The sequence below is a fragment of the Pelophylax lessonae genome (assembly GCF_965119305.1).
Source record: "Pelophylax lessonae genome assembly, chromosome: 8".
NCBI lineage: Eukaryota > Metazoa > Chordata > Amphibia > Anura > Ranidae > Pelophylax > Pelophylax lessonae.
The window spans coordinates 137,789,016-137,806,481 of record NC_138775.1 but is presented as its reverse complement, the minus strand read 5'-3'; the positions used below and the strand labels follow the sequence as shown (position 1 = coordinate 137,806,481).

The window sequence follows — 17,466 nt, the reverse complement described above, 5'->3', positions numbered from 1 at the left end:
CCATTTATTTGGCCAATTTTTTGTCCTCTCTCTTGTCCTCTCGTGTCTCTCTTTCTTGTCCTCTCATGTCTCTCTCTCTCTTGTCCTCTCTCTCTCTCTCCCCCTAAATGTTACTGTAGGGAATGGGATTCAGTGCACACTGCAGCCTTGTACCATAGGGTTAATGTTAGTGACACTGTAGGGATTGGGAAGGATGCTGGGAATGGAAATCAGGAAGCATGCAGGCAGCCTTGTAAATTTTAATTGCAGATACAGGGCACTGGGCAGGTCAGGGTTAATGTGGTAACATCAATTACTCAGTGACAGTCAGTCAGTGTGGACTTGATCAGATTATACAGTGACAGACAGTCTCTCAGTGGTGGTAGTAGGAGGCTGGAGGTGGACTAGTAGTAGCCTGGAAAGGAGCACAGCCGCATACATACATTACTCACTCGTGCACTGCAGCCCGCCCCACACATTCAGTGAGTCTTACTCTCCTCCCTAGTTTTTTCAATGGCACATTCAGGAAGCCAATCACGCCGTGAGTAGCGGCACAGCGGAACCAATCAGGTGTGCAGGCACGCGTGATTGGTTCGCTGTGCCGCTAATCACGGCGTGATTGGCTTCCTGAATGTGCCATTGAAAAAACTAGGGAGGAGAGTAAGACTCACTGAATGTGTGGGGCGGGCTGCAGTGCACGAGTGAGTAATGTATGTATGCTCACCGCTGAAGTGTCCCGGCTTCCCCTGCCTAACACGGAAGTCTGTGAGTCCTCCTCCGAGTCCCTTCCCCCTGTAAATATCGTGACCTCGGCGATATGAATATCGCCTACGGCCACAGAACGATAGTCAACATCACATCGACTATCGTTCAGCCCTATTCGGCACAAAATTATTCGGCCTTTTGACTTATTCGGCCGAACACCGAAAGTGCTATTTTTTCTATTTTCGGCCGCCGATTATTCGGTGCATCCCTACTTCAAAGATTATACAAACGTGAGCTTATATTTACTGCACACAGTAAAAATACAATATCAAAAATACACTTATGAAAGTATTTTCTACCATGCGTCTTATTTTATCCAAGCGTGAGTAATTTTTTCGCATAGACAAAAGCTCAATTTTTGGTACATTAAATATGCAGGTTTAGTTTTGGTTTAACCCTGAAAAAAAAAAACATTTTAAAACATATTACTATTATTGGCCCCCAAGGGAAAAAAATAGGAAATAAGCATACATGTAGATTTTTATTTTAAAAAATACATATAATACAAGATAGCATTTATGGGCAAAAACAGATTTACTGAAATTTTTCTTTAAGCATTTTCCTTTCTTTAAAAGCCAAAATACTTTATGCTTACGACTGAATGTTAAAAAAACTTAAACATGTTACCATGACAGAAAACACAGGAAGGTTTTAAAGGAGTCACTGTTAATCTAGGTACTCCTTTTGGAATTTGTAATAGTCCTACATAAGCAGGTAAAAAAAAAAAATGTACACTGCATAACACTGCACTGTGCCATCTGTCATTTCATGGTGGGGAAAAGAAAAAAAAAAATTACACCAGCAGTCTCTCTATAGCTTGCTGGACACTTTGAATCTGGGGCTTTAACTGTGAACCTTCCTTAATAGTAACCGAACATGCAACAACTGGTCTTGAGACACCACAGGCTCTTCCCAATGCTTGCTTGGAGCGCACGAAGACATAAGGGACATTCTTATCCTCGCAGAGAAGAGGAAGGTGAAGAATGATTTCAAGTGGTTCTGCATCAGCTGCCATTACAATGAACTCTGCAATCCCTCTGTTTAATGTTTTTGTAGCTGCAAGATAAAATAAATACATACATAAATAAATGTCATTTCTAACCAGTTAGCACAACAATACATTTGGGCCCTGTTCACAACAGAGCATTTTTCAGCTTGTAAAACACTCCTCTCTGAAGTTCCAAAACACCCAACAAGCGAAATCCCATTTCAAGGGCCCTGTTCACATATGAGCATCTTGTCAACTGAAGCAAAGCGCCTGAAGCTCAAAAAAGTACGAGCTTTTTTGGCAGATTACAATCTTTTTTGGACAGATGTCAATGCCTGCTTCCAAATACCTGCAAAAAAACACCTGAACCCCCCCCCCCAAAACAAAAGCCCATAAAACACTTGAAAACAATACGTTCAGCTGTAAATGGAGCCTTAGTATAGCGATATCAACCCTTCCAGTCTATAAAGATAGTTGAAGATTTTATGCACATCAAAGAAGCAACCCTATGAACAATTTACCTATTCCGATTTCCAGAAAATCAAACAGGGTTCATACACATTTTTACCAGTAAAATTCCATGACTTCACGTAAATATTCATGACCTAAAGTTTCATGAAATATCTATGTATACATGTTGAAGAAAATCCATGTCACACCCAGAATATTTTTACTAAAATAAATGACAATCTTTGTAGTGTACAGTACCTCTGCAGTTAGGGTTTCGTTTCTGGATACAGCACGACTCAAAACGGTCCCTTGTTTTATAGTGGATGAGATGGAAGCACCGCTGCCGCAGCTGGGAGCCGGTGTCAATTCAGGGGCATGGGTGAAAAAGCCAGCGATCAGATTGGAAGCTGTCGAGCACGCAGCTGCAGACTGGTGCTTTTCACCTTTAGCGTGGCTAGACATCGCTGCCTCTCCCATGTTCTAAATGTCAAACGTTTTACGACACAGTGTTCATTTAGCACGTCCCGGGTTCTGATCTTTTTCCAGCCACCTCTCATACTTTTCATCATGAAGCCATACATTTTAAAGCTGCATTTCCCTGGCATTGCTACACACTAACTTTAGCTGAAACTGCGTTACCCCCATAAAGTTAACTTGTAATTTGACCAATATACTGTAACTGGAGAAAGAAGATTAATGGCCGCTCCTGCTTGGGGATAAAGCTTCAGTTCAGGTAGTCATGATGGAGGTGCACTCGGACTGGTATGGATGGCAGTCAGATGCACAAAACGCGGCGCTTACACTTTAGGCCCAAGCCACAGTCATGATGGAGGTGCAGGTGGACTGGTATGGATGGCACAGATGCACAAATGCGGTGCTTACTCTTGTCTATACTCAGGGCACAAGCCCTGGGAAAAAAAAAGTGTGGGGCTGCGGACATGGTACAGGAGGTGGCCAAAGGCTGCAGACATGGTACAGGAGGTGGCCAAAGGCTGCAGACATGGTACAGGAGGTGGCCAAAGGCTGCAGACATGGTACAGGAGGTGGCCAAAGGCTGCAGACATGGTACAGGAGGTGGCCAAAGGCTGCAGACATGGTACAGGAGGTGGCCAAAGGCTGCAGACATGGTACAGGAGGTGGCCAAAGGCTGCAGACATGGTACAGGAGGTGGCCAAAGGCTGCAGACATGGTACAGGAGGTGGCCAAAGGCTGCAGACATGGTACAGGAGGTGGCCAAAGGCTGCAGACATGGTACAGGAGGTGGCCAAAGGCTGCAGACATGGTACAGGAGGTGGCCAAAGGATGCAGACATGGTACAGGAGGTGGCCAGAGGCTGCGGACATGGTACAGGAGGTGGCCAGAGGCTGCGGACATGGTACAGGAGGTGGCCAGAGGCTGCGGACATGATACAGGAGGTGGCCAGAGGCTGCGGACATGATACAGGAGGTGGCCAGAGGCTGCGGACATGATACAGGAGGTGGCCAGAGGCTGCGGACATGATACAGGAGGTGGCCAGAGGCTGCGGACATGATACAGGAGGTGGCCAGAGGCTGCGGACATGATACAGGAGGTGGCCAGAGGCTGCGGACATGATACAGGAGGTGGCCAGAGGCTGCGGACATGATACAGGAGGTGGCCAGAGGCTGCGGACATGATACAGGAGGTGGCCAGAGGCTGCGGACATGATACAGGAGGTGGTACTGCTGCTGCTAGCCAGTCACAGTGTCTCCAGGCAAACCGCGGCCGGCCCTGCCCGCTGCTTGATTGGGTCATCTCTTCGGCTGCTGCTGGCCAATGACAGCACGCGCATACCGCAGACCCGGAAGGCCGCTAATACAGCGAAATGTAAATACAGTATGTGGCAATATAATTATCATAAAATAATTATGCATCCGCTCCTCCACAGTAATTTAATTCCATGACTTTTCCAAAACCTAGTGTGTTTCCTAATTTTCCATGACCTTTCCAGGCCTGGAAAGTGTCATCTAAAAATTCCAAAACTTTTCCAGGATTTCCAGGACCGTACGAACCCTGCTATTACTATTTGCTCTGCCAATTTTTGAATCCCCTGTAAAAAGGCTCTCCTTTTTAGAATATTCGTTGGAGGAGTTTAAGTTACTGCTAGTGGGGGTATGGAGGAAAATTATAGGCTGTAGCCTTCCTGAATGAGGTAATGAATGTATGGAGTGACTGAAATTTCCTCCCATTGGGAAACTAAATTAAGCAGTCTGCCACCCACTTTGATTCTGGCATCACTTATCGGCCGATAATGGGTTATCATTGCCGAAAATAATGGCCGCTGTGGGGAAGGAGGAGGGCGCAGCGCAGGTTTTAAAAGTCCCGCCTCTGGCCAGCCGTCCGCCTCTCAATGACGTCCCTACTACGATCTCTGCATTAATGAAGGAACATACCAGGGGGGGGGGGGGGTCAGCCGCTATACATAGAACTATGTGATCCTTCCCTGTCAGCTCAGCGCGACTATATGTGAATGAGAAGTGACCTGACACCAGGCCGGGGGGGGGGGGGGTGGGGTGGGGGGGCGTCCTATGTGAGAGCTTCACTTCACTGTCAGGCATGTATCTCCGCTGACAGGGAGGTGAAGCGCTCACATAGTTACAGCTAATAGCGGCCGCTCGCCCCGCCCGGTGTCAGGTCAGTTCTGTTCTCATTCACACAGTCTGTCTGAGCTGACAGGGATGGATTACATAGTTATATCTATAGCGGCCGCTCGCCCCGCCCTCCCGCCCGGTATGTCACTTCATTCATACACAGATCGTAGTAGTGACATCACCGGGAGGCGGTGCCGGCCAGAGGCGGGACTTTTGAATGAAGGACACCCGAGGAGGGACGCTGAGCCAGAGGGGGGAGGGGGAGAGCTGAGGCAGTGGGGGGGAGCTGAGGCAGCTTACCAATGATGTAGATCAAAGGAGCAAGAGTTCAAAACACTAATACGTGTAAAATCACTTACTCACCCAGCGCTAAAATACACTATAAGAACAATTGAAATAAAAACCGTGAAGGTGAAAGCTGCTGCTATACAAGGGGAAAACTGAAATAAGGTGCAACAAATGCAGCTTGCATAAACCAATTTGTGACACTAGCAGCGCTAAAAAAAAAACTATTTTTGTAAAATCTTACCGTAAAATTCCTTTCTCTGAGTCCTCCGACAGTCGCCGCCCACTCACAAGTCTTCACCAATGGGTATTGACCTTTGCTCCGTAGGAGTAGCTAGGCAATAAGAATTGTTAATACAAAAGCTTTTAGCATAGACACCCCTGGGGGCTGTCCCCTCAGTCAATACCTCCCTGCAACAGCATTCCCAACTCAGTTTGGTAGCATAGCAGTAAGAGTACACAAAAACCCCAAAAGAGGGGCGGGGGGCGGCGACTGTCGGAGGACTCAGAGAAAGGAATTTTACAAAAATTCAGTTTTCTCTTACGTCCTCCGACAGTCGCCGCCCACTCACAAGTCTTCACCAATGGGATGTCCCAAAGCAGTGTAGATATGAGGGGTGGGAGACGCAACCGTAGAAAAGGCAACGCAGTACCCACATCAGAGAAAGGAACCTTACCACAGTAAGAGAACCAACTGGGCAACAGGAAAATGTGCTCAACAGGAGCAACAACCCAGGAAAACAAGTAACCCAGGGGTAAAACACCCCAATAACCAAGGGCCCACAAAAAACAAGGGTCCCTAGGAAACTGCCACACTAAGAACTTTACGGCCAAAGGAGGCATCAGCCGATGCCTGAACATCCACCTTATAGAACTTTGAGAAGGTGTGAACGGACGACCAAGTCGCCGCCTTACACACCTGGGCCACAGAAGCCTGATGACGGAAAGCCCAAGACGTACTCAAAGACCTGGTAGAGTGCGCCTTCACAGGGAAGGGAGGAACCTTCCTCTTCAAGGCATAGGCTTGATCAATGATCTGTCTGATCCATTTGGCAAAAGATTTTGTGGACGACAGGTAAACCCTGATCGCCCGGACAACATCCAAGGAATGTAAGGCAACCTCCTTCGGATGCTTAGGCTTCGCGTAGAGCGAAGGCAAGACAACGTCTTCATTCAGGTGAAATTCCGAGATCCTTTTCGGAAGAAAAGATGGGTTAGGGCGAGGAAAGCCAACACTCTCGACACCGAGTATGAGCGAGGGGAATACCCCCTGGACTCACACCAGGCAAAATACGCTTTCCAAGTACGGTAGTAAATCTTCCCCGAAGAGGCTTTTCTAGCCTTGATCAGAGTGGGAATGACCTCAGGTGAGAGACCCCTATCCTTCAGGACCTGGCTTTCAACAGCCAGGCCGTTAAAGCCAGCGACTGTAAAGCAGGATGGAATATCGGTCCTTGAGACAGGAGATCTTCTTGAAGTGGCAGACGCCACGGAGCGTCGACCGCCAGATTTACGAGGTCTGCGTACCAAGACCGGCGAGGCCAGTCCAGCGCCACCAGAATCACCATGTGCGGTTCCGAGGCTAACCTGCGAAGAAGCCTGGACAGCAGTTGAATCGGTGGAAAGGCATACATCAGACGATACGGATGCCAGGGCGCCACTAACACGTCCGAGGCATCCGCCCAAGGATCGCGCATTCTTGCCACGAACCTTTCCACCTTGACGTTCAGACGAGACGCGAACAGGTCCACATCCGGGGAACCCCACTTTGCGCACAACATCTGGAAGACATCCGGGTGAAGGGACCATTCTCCCTGGTCCAGGGTCTGGCGACTCAGATAATCCGCCTGCCAGTTCTCCACCCCCGGAATGTGAACTGCCGTTATCGCCGGGACGTGCGTCTTGGCCTAAGACAATGTCGGCTACTTCCCGAGCCGCTCAGGCACTCCTGGTGCCCCCTTGGTGGTTGATGTAGGCCACCGCGGTGGCATTGTCCGTCTGAACCCGAACTGGACGGCCCCGAAGCCGGTCCGTCCATCTCAGAAGACGAAGCTTTATCGCTCTCAATTCCAGAATGTTGATCAGAAGAGGACTCCTCCCCCGACCAAGTTCCCTGGGCGGACAGAACGCCCAGAACACCACCCCAGCCCGACAGGCTGGCATCCGTGGTGAGTACCGTCCATGACAATGGACGAAAAGACTTGCCCCCCCGACACCGCTGGGGACTGGAGCCACCACAGAAGATCCCTCCTGGTGTCATGGCTCAACGAGATCCGCAGATCCAGGGATTGCGGCCACCCGTCCCACTTGGCCAGAATCTCCGCTTGGAGACCCCGCGTGTGAAACTGGGCAAAAGGGATCGCCTCGAAAGACGAGACCATTAAACCTAGACATCTCATGCATGTCCGGAGAGACGAGTGCCGGTTGTCCCCGAGGGACCTGACCTCGTCCTGAAGAGTCCGAAGCTTGTCCTCCGGCAGGAAGACCTTCGCTTGGACAGAGTCCAGAATCATTCCCAGGTAGGGAAGACGAACCGAAGGACAGAGTCGACTTCGGAATGTTGACCGTCCAACCGAACTCCTGCAGTGTCTGCATCGTGGCGGACAGGTCGGTTACCAGGTTCTGACTGGCGTTTGACCTATCAGGATATCGTCCAGATACCCCAAGACAGCAATGCCCTGTGCTCGCAACAGGGCCAGAACCGGCGCCAGCACTTTGGTAAAAACCCGCGGAGCCGAAGCGAGACCGAAAGGTAATGCCACGAGTTGGTAGTGATCCTCCGCAATGGCGAATCGAAGGTACCTCTGGTGACCCCCGAAAATGGGGATGTGTAGGTACGCATCCTTCAGATCGATGGAGGCCATGAATTCCCCCGGAGTCAGGGCAGCCACCACTGAGCGCAGGGATTCCATGCGAAACTTGCGAACCCGCACAAAGCGGTTCAGAGCCTTCAAGTCCAGAATCGGACGCACCTTGCCCTCCTTTCTGGGCACAGTGAACAGATTGGAGTAAAACCCCCGAAATCTGTCCCGATGAGGCACCGGGACCACCACCCCCTGGGCCCGCACCGCTAGGTGCAAATCCTGCAAGCGCTCCGGAGACAGCTGAAGATTTGAGGGAAAAAATCTGCCCGCCGGCCGAGAGAGAAATTCGATCTTGTAACCAGATCGAACGATTTCCTGAACCCATCTGTCCCGAATGCGGGCCAGCCAAGGTTGTAGGAAACCGCGCAAACGTCCCCCCACCCCAGAAACGGGTGAGGGCGCCCCTTCAGGCGGAAGTGGTATGGGAAGTGGAACCTGACTGGCCGGACTTCTGCTTCCCCGCCCACGGCTTCTTCTGGGAGCCTTGACCTTTGAAGGGCTTGCCCTTGGACTGCGACCGAAAGGCACGAAGGCACGAAAGGACCCGAGGGGGCCTAGACGAGGAATTCCGCTTTCCACGGAAAGACTTATGCTTGTAAGACTGGGGCAGGAGAGTACTCTTGCCCCCCGTAACCCCTTTTATAAGGGTATCCAAAGCCTCGCCAAAAAGGCGAGACCCCGCGTAGGGAAAATCCGCCAGCGTCTTGCGAGACCAATTCTTCAGCCAAATCAGACGACGATTCAGAATCGCCACGCTGGACAGGCGCGCAGCCAAGGGAGCTAAATTCAAGTCCGCATCACACAAGTACATGACACCCTGATGGATCTGGTCCACCATAGCCAACGTGGTAGGTGAAGCGGAATCAGCCGCCAAGGTGCGCCTGAGCATCTTGGTCCAATCAGCAACAGCCTGTGCCGCCATAATGGAAGCAAAAATAGGCTTCAGCATAGAACCAGCCACCATATAGGCATGACGGGCAAGAGACTATTCTCCTGTCCGTAGGGTCCCGGATAACCGGGGTATCCTCAGAAGGCACCGCAGTAGCTTTGTTCAAAACGGCCACCGCGTGATCCACCGGAGGCGCCACACACCAACGCTCGTCGGTGGCAGGCGCAAACGGATAGAGCAGTTTAAAATTATTTGGCACAGTAAAGGGCTTCTTTAAATTGCGCCACTGTTCATTAACCGTATGGTGAAATTCAGCAGGGCAGGGAAAAACCTGCGCTGATTTGCGAGTCCTCTGTGTTCCAAAGGAAGACACCCTAGCAGGAGTAGGCTCATCCTCCAGGTGCAAGGTGTCCTTAATGGAAGCAATCAGCTCATTCATGAGTGCAAGCTCTTCAGGCGAGCCAGGGGGAGAAACATCAACCCCCTCCACCTCAGGCTCCCCCTCAGACCCCACAATGTCCAAAGATGAGCGGGACCCTGAGAAGGGCACGCCAGCCACATCGCCCTCCGAATCAGAGGAAATGGATAACCTGGCCCTTTTTGCGGATCGTTCAGCCAGCAGCATCTGCACCTGAGACACCAAGGAAGCCACTACAGTGGTCAGATCGGCCCCCTCGGGGGGTGCAGCAGCCCCCTGGTCCTCCACCAGGGCGGGGGAACTTGCTATCCTGAGAATCCATGCCCCAGTACAGAAAAGTATAAAGGTACTGGCCCTTTAATACCACAGCGAGCGCAGCCCGCCGCACACTGCTGTATGCACTGACCCCGCAGGGATAGACAATACTGAGCAAGGAATGACAGGACAAGAAGGTAAAAACCTGGAGAGAGCACACCAGACTGCTGCCACCGATCGCTGTTCCCAGAGAAAGAGGAAGTGATGCAATGCTGGCTGACTGATATAGCCTAATGAAGGCTCCAGCAAAATGGCCGCTCGGCCGGGGGAGAAGGCTACAATAAAATGGCGTCGCCATGTGCATGATGAGTACCGCCCGCCAAAATGGCGGCGAATGGCGCCAAAACACGGCGCTGCATAGGGACAGGGCTGGTCACAGTATTCAGGCAAATAAAATGGCGGATCGCCGCAGCGACCGCCGCACACACACGTCTGCACACAAACTGCACCCAGAGCATAACAGCAGAGCAGGATGGCCCCCCCCCCCGCAGCCCACAGGCAGTGCAGCCACACAGGAATCTGACAGGGAGCCCGCAGTTACACAGACATGGAGGGTAATACACAGCCACAGACTGACACCCATACAGAAGGTCCCCACACAGAAGGTGCTTACCGTACCAGATGGCGTGGGGAGCCGTCTCCAGCGACAAACCGCTATCAAGGCAGACAGGGAGTGCCGCAGCCAGGACGCTTGTGGACCACAGTCATGGCGTCCAGTGAGGTAGCCACCTCACAGGCAGCATCCCTGCAGCGAACAGGGATGGGTCTAGGCTTGTGACGGTATCAGATTTTCATGCTGCGATTAATTGATTAAGGTTTTGCCACGGTATACGGTATTATCACGGTATTCTATTATTAAATTTAAATTATTAAATTTCCACCTCACTTCAATTTCATTGCTGAATTTAGGGGCTTTGGTTCACTTATGCACATTATTATATAGTCAGTCAGTACAGACTCTGTGAACCAGGCCTAAAATAGGTCATCAAGCAGTGTCTGGCCTAACTGGTGATAACTGGTTCTGGCGCTCGGCTCCGATCCGATGGCCTGGTCATTAAGAGGGCAAATCCTTGTGGTCAAGAAGTGGTTAAACCTGAAGGAGGTGTTGTTTATAAATTACTTTACTATTGCTTTAGGCCTGGTTCACATGTATGCGGGTTGGTGGTTCACATGTATGCGGGTTGGTGGTTCACATGTATGCGGGTTGGTGGTTCACATTTGCACAGGCATAGCAGCCCATTGATTTGAACGGGCTGCTATGCCCTCATTTTCCGCAGAAAAAAGGTGCATGCAGCATTTTTTTAAAATTCAGTGGCCTTGAAATCCATCCTGCTTTTGCACCATGCGACTAACCTGCAGTTCCTGCTCTGGCAAGCTTTCTGCATTTTTTGTATACGTGGGCACGGCATTTAAAAACAGTTTGCGTGTGCAGCAACGGCAGGTAAGTCGCATGGTGCAAAAGAAGGATGGATTTCATGGCCACTGCATTTTTTTAAATTCTGCATGCACCTTTTTTCAGCTGAAAAAGCAGGCATAGCAGCTCAAGCCCATTCACATCAATGGGCTGCTATGCCTGTGCAAATGTGGGCCGCCAACCCGCATACATGTGAACCGCCAACCCGCATACATGTGAACCGCCAACCCGCATACATGTGAACCGCCAACCCGCATACATGTGAACCAGGCCTAAAGCAATAGTAAAGTCATTAATAGATAAAAACACCGGTCCTCCTGCAGGTTTAACCACTTCTGGATCGCAAGGATTTGCCCCTTTAAAGACCAGGCCATCGGATCAGAGCGCCAGGACCAGTCATCACCAGGTAGGCCAGACACTGCTTGATGGCTATATAATAATGTAATGTGGGCTGCTATGCGTGTGTGTGTGTATATATATATTTATTAGAGCTGCACGATTCTGGCCAAAATGAGAATCACGATTTTTTAGCTTGGAATAAAGATCACGATTCTCTGTGTAACAAAAAAAAAAATTGGGATAACTTTACTGTTACGTTTTTTTTTTTTTTTTTTTATTCATTAAAGTCTAATCATTGCGTTTGAAAGACTGCTGCGCAAATACAGTGTGACATAAAATATTACAACAATCGCCATTTTATTCTGTAGGGTCTCTGCTAAAAAAATATATAAAATGTTTGGGGGTTCTAAGTACTTTTCTAGCAAAAAAAAAACTGATTTTAACTTGCAAGCAGCAAGTGTCAGAAAAAGATCCAGTCTTTAAGAGGTTAAACTTCCTTTCTCCCTGGCAGAGGGAAGGAAAAGATACAAATGTAATCATTTTTGTTTATAGTTAGGAGACTTAATGCTGAAAGGTGTTAGCTGAGTGAGTGAATGAGTCATCCAGCTCACTGAAATGTATCAATTCACAAGTCAGGCAGACTTGACAGAGAAACTCGGTATTTTAAAAATGCCACAATAACAATACCGTGGCTATGCAATACCGCGATATATCGAATTACCGAAAACCGGCATATGTCTAGATGGGTCGTTCAATGTGCCAGGGTAAAATCTAAGCTGAACGCTCGATGGCAGGCTGGGGATCCATCTGGCTCTCAGCCCTGGGATCCAGGGCGACCAGTCCGAGACCCAGCTCCGCATGATGATTCTTCATCAGAAGATCCCTAAACTAAGGCTGACAAAATAACAGCTAGCAAGGAAAAGAGAAAAACACTTGAAATAAAATCAAATAAAGGGTAGAAGACTGAGACTGAGCCCCAGCACAGGAAAGCCAGCTACTCCTAAGCTAGGCAAAGTCAAACTGAGTTGGGAATGCTGGTGCAGGGAGGTATTGACTGAGGGGACAGCCCCTAGGGGTGTGTCTATGCTAAAAGCTTTTGTATTAACAATTCTTGTTGCCTAGCTACTCCTACGGAGCAAAGGTCAATACCCATTGGTGAAGACTTGTGAGTGGGCGGCGACAGTCGGAGGACGTAAGAGAAATATTTTTTAGCGCTGCTAGTGTCACAAATTGGTTTATGCAAGCTGCATTTGTTGCACCTTATTTCAGCTTACCAATGATATTTGTATTATGAAGCATGAGGGGTTAATGTATTGTCACTGCAGGTCACTGATGCATTAGTGATCGACCAGTGGCAGGTAATTAACCCCTTCGTGCTGCATTAGTGCGACCAGCATCAGTGTTAACACTGGTTGCACTGACACTGGTTGCACTAATGCAGCACAAAGGGGTTAATTAACTGCCACTGGTCGATCACTAACAGATGAGTGACCAGCAGTGACAATACATTAACCCCCTCATGCTGCATAATACAAATACCATTGGTAATTAAATTAACCTCTTGCCAACCCGTCACAGTACATATACTGTGAAAGGGTGGCAGCGACAGGTGTACGTCGCTGCCTGTTTTTGGTGTATGCCCCTGTTCTATCCATTTTAAATTTTTTTGGGGGAAAAAGTAATTTTCGGTTTTCGGCCAAGGGCATCCTGCATTTTCGGCCCAAAATTTTCATTTCGGTGCATCCCTAGTTTGCGCAAAAGTTATCGCGTTTACTAACAAAACAGAAAGATTTTTGTCATTTTTGTTTTTTTAACGGGTAATGGCGGCGATCTGCGATTTCTTTTGCGGGACTGCGACATTGCGGCGGACAGATCGGACCCTTGACTGACATTTTTGACACTTTTGGGGTTACCAGTGACATTACTGCAGTAATCAGTGCTAAAAATATGCACTGTTACTGTAAAAATGACACGGGCAGGGAAGGGGTTAACTGTATTGGAGAGGGAGGGGTTAAGTGTGTCCTAGGGGCGCGTTTCTAACTGTAGCGGGACAGGTCTCCTATTGTAAAAACAGATCAACGGTTCTACATAGTAGAACCGTCTGATCTCCATTTTTACACAGGGGAGAATGACAGGCGGCTTGTGTACATAAGCCGCCCGCCTTTCTCCCGCTCTACCGACGATCGTAGTGTGACCGGCGGACATCGGGTCCGCCGGTCACACGCGCGGACTACTCCGTGAACGAGCCGCAGCGGGCGCGCGCTTGCACGCTATTGGCTCACAAACCGGTCACAGGCTAGTGACGTATATACGTCACTTTGCCTGGCCGGGGCTGACCGCCGCAGTAAATCTACTTGCGGCGGTCGGCAAGTAGTTAAAGAACTTTCCCACTTCTTCCTCTTTAAAGGGGAATCTCCTTTTCCATGACTGATTTAACTAGACCTCTTTCAGGAAATTGCCATTCTTGAAGGATTAAATCCTTCAAGAATTGGTGAACCGGTAAAATTCTGGATAGGTTTTTACCCAGCCCTTTGTATATTTTATCCTGTGCCAAGGCTTGCTTAGGGGGCTCTGGGATCTCTTCTGTAGCATAGACAGCTTGGAGTCCCTGTAGGTCTTCTAGACCAAATAGATTTCTATTCCGTTTGGTCTCTTCTACTACATTCCCAGAGCTAGGCTGAGACCTGTCCTGACACACTGCATTCTCTAGGCCTTCCTCTTCCCTTGCTTGAGCAGGGGGAAGACCCTGTGACACAGGCAGAAAAGCAGATGGGCCTGCCTTGCAAAGTGATCTCTCCTGAGAAGACAGGCCCCCTCTTTAGGAGCTAGATCACCTGGTTCTGGAACCTGGGGGGAAGCTACAGAGGTGCTAAAGGAATGTATAGTGGCTAACATTTCCTTTTGCATAGATTTAACCTCTTCCAGACCGCCCGCCACCATTTTTATTGCGGCAGTGCGGCCCTCCTACGCAAACCGACGTAGACCTACGGCGGTTGCGCGCCTGCAGCTAGGGGGGCGAGCATACGCCGGCACGCTCCCACCCCCCTCGGCAGCACGGAAGCCGATGCACCAGGCAGGCGGCTCCGACTGCCGCCTGACACTCGCGATCACTCCCCGCTGAGAGAGAAGAACGGTCCGCTGATGTTACGCTGGGTAAATGGATACCAAACATGTCATATTTTAAAATTGCATACACCAATGAAACAGTGGCAAACGAAGTAGATTATATTATCCATAGGCAACACTTTAAAAGCCATTACCACTTTAGATTTACACAGGTCTGGTACTAGAATTTTCTCATTCTGACGTTCGTGGTGATACCCCACGTGTGGTGCTACTGCTGGTTAAATACCGTTGCGGGACCGTCGCGTGCGTTCACCTTTATGTGCGAGCACAGTGGGGTTGCTTCAATTTTTTTTTTGCTTTACTTTACACTGTACCTAAATTGCATCTAAAGCGAAGGCCTTAAAGCGGAGTTCCACCCTAAAATTAAACTTACCTCCATCTTCTCGCTCCGGGTCACCTGAAAAACAAATGGATAATCGCAATTTTTTTTTTTTTACTTACCTGGTTTACCTGTGGAATGCACTAGCCCCGACTGTCCCGGGGGTATCTTTATTAAAATTTAAAATGTCCCAGGGTGGAACTCCGCTTTAAGAACACTGGCCATTTGCCCAGCTTCTCTGAATGCCTTTGCTCCAGGCCGGAAAAAAAGAAAACACACACCTTAAGCCTAGGTTCACACTGAACGCAGGTTTGAATTTGTGGGAGTTCAGCTGAACTCCCATGATTTCATACCGGCATTTCAGTGTGTGTGTGGAGATCTAATGCCCCGTACACATGTACCGATCGTCGGCCGAATATTTCAAATATTCGGCCGACGACCGATTGTATGCTTGTTAGTATGATGCTCCCGACAGCAGACAGCGCATTTTCGGCCGAACAGAATCTGTCGTGCAGGCATTAAAATTTTTTTTGGCCAACACCAGAACGGCCGATTGTTCGCCAGTCAGTACAGAATTCGGCCGACAGACAGCAGATTTGACGCAGTAGTGGGCTTGAGCATGATATGGCCATATGGTGGGACCAAACCCCCATTTTTATTTATTGATTGTCTTCAGATTTGGTAGTTATTTCTTTTGCATTTGCGCGCTATTCTTTTTTAATATACATGTCTTTTGGTTCATAGCTGCAGCAGCTTTAGAAATACATGGGTATGCTCCCCCAAATTTTTTGCCTGTTTATTATGTATTTGGTCTGACCAGACTATCGTGGTTGAGCAACCCTCCCCACCCCCCCCCACACACACCTGTACTCAGTGTCCACCATCAAGTGGATACAGGAGGAGTCCCCTGTAGTGCATTTGCACATCCTTCCCAGCAAGGAGTATTATCTCCAAGGGTTAGAAAGGCTGGATTCATCTCTTTTTCATGAATAGTGTAGGACCCACTGATAATGGGGTACTTTGACGCAGTAGTGGGCTTGAGCACGATATGGCCATATGGTGGGACCAAACCCCCATTTTTATTTATGGATTGTCTTCAGATTTGGTAGTTATTTCTTTTGCATTTGAGCGCTATTCTTTTTTAATAAGCAGATTTGCAAGACTGGGCATGCTCAGAAAAGAAAAAAGACAAGGAAAGTTAACCATCACATGACATCACTTCTGCAGTCGGCTGTTGTTGGCCGACAAAATTCATGTGCAGTCTTTTGCAGTTTTCAACAGACACCGACAGCCCTGGAAAAAGACGGCCGACGATCGGTACGTGTGTACGGGGCTTAAGACACATCTGTGCGGGTTCATGCACAGATATCTATTGCAATTGTCCCCCAAGTCATCAAACATAGCTCAGGAACTACTTTTGGGAATCGGTGTGGGGCTGCACTAATTTGGACGGTGCTGTTGTCGGCAATAGGCTGCGATATGAGCCTAGTGTTTAGATGCATTTGAAGGATTTAAGGTGCAAAATGTGTCTTTTCATGCTTAAATGATCCTCTCTGGATTGTGCTGGTGATTATTTTTCAGCCTCTAAATGCTCCTCTTCTAATTTGCCAATAAACTCCTATGAGCACATTGCCACACAGAGGTGCATTTTGAAGGCTGGGGACACCTGGAGGAAAAAAAGTGTTTTTTTTTTTTAAATTATCCTGTTTGCATGAATCCAAAATCTTCAGGGGAAATGGTTCTAGCTTTAGAAAAAAATCAGACCGTTTTGTCATGTTAAGACCTAACACTGGAACAAACCCCTAAACCTCCACCCCACATTTCCATGAACACCACAACTGGCATTTCTATTGTTTCTGTATTGGGGAACCCTTCTTATGTGGCAGACAATTCAATTCTTTGCCCTCATGCAATGAGTAAAGAACATTTAGGACTGCTATTCATACAAAGCTGCGTGTACCTTCATTGGCTCCTTTGCGAAGCTGCTTGTAATTGGAAGCCTGCTGTACAAGATCTAGAAGAGTCTTTGTAAGTTGAGCATCGGCCAATGGGTAGGCTTTGGGGTTCACTTCTGGTTCAGTCTGTAATACAATATAGAACAGAGAACACTGAATACAGATCCTACCGTCTCCATACAATGCAATGAGAACGATCAGCCAGAGAGAAGAGGGGCACAGCATGGCAGCATGAGGCTGCAGTCTAAGCACGTGCGAATACATCTTCATAACACAGCACACCACATACGCAGCCAAACCGCAGACATACACGTTACCCTCAACACCCCCATACCATTTTACACCCGGTATGAAGTCGGCTAGTCCCCTCGGCCCGGAAGCTTCACGGAGGAAAATCGAATAAGCGTCTGAACAGCAATGCAGCAACAACGTGTTTTCAACTTCCGGCGCCGAAAGCAAGGAAAAGGCGGAGCTTATATTAACTCATTTCCTGTAACTCTGAGCGACGCCTGCATGCATGCGCTCTTACTGCCAAGGTTTGACCGCTGGGTGGCGCTGTAACACGGGACAGAACAATGTACAGATGAGTGTAGGTGTTCTATCAGAATACTGCTGATCTCAACCGGAAATGACGTAGATGGGAAATCTGTTGGGGTAGGAAAATCTGATAGATCACCGCCACCTATCAGATTCTGAAACCCGAAGTAAAGTTTGGACGAGAACAACTTACTGCGCAGGCGCTATGTGTTCC

The 17,466-nt window shown here is 48.8% G+C and overlaps 1 protein-coding gene across 1 annotated transcript; it reads right to left on the bottom strand.

Annotated features, from left to right (window-relative positions):
* Positions 1-1,444: 1,444 nt before the first annotated feature.
* Positions 1,445-17,067, bottom strand: SNU13 (small nuclear ribonucleoprotein 13). Its single transcript, XM_082264920.1, has 3 exons — positions 17,050-17,067; positions 16,721-16,841; positions 1,445-1,800 (listed from the first exon to the last, which is right to left on the bottom strand). Exons 1-3 carry the CDS (start codon positions 17,050-17,052, stop codon positions 1,538-1,540), a joined length of 387 nt encoding a protein of 128 aa, XP_082121046.1. The 5' UTR covers positions 17,053-17,067; the 3' UTR covers positions 1,445-1,537.
* Positions 17,068-17,466: the final 399 nt, after the last annotated feature.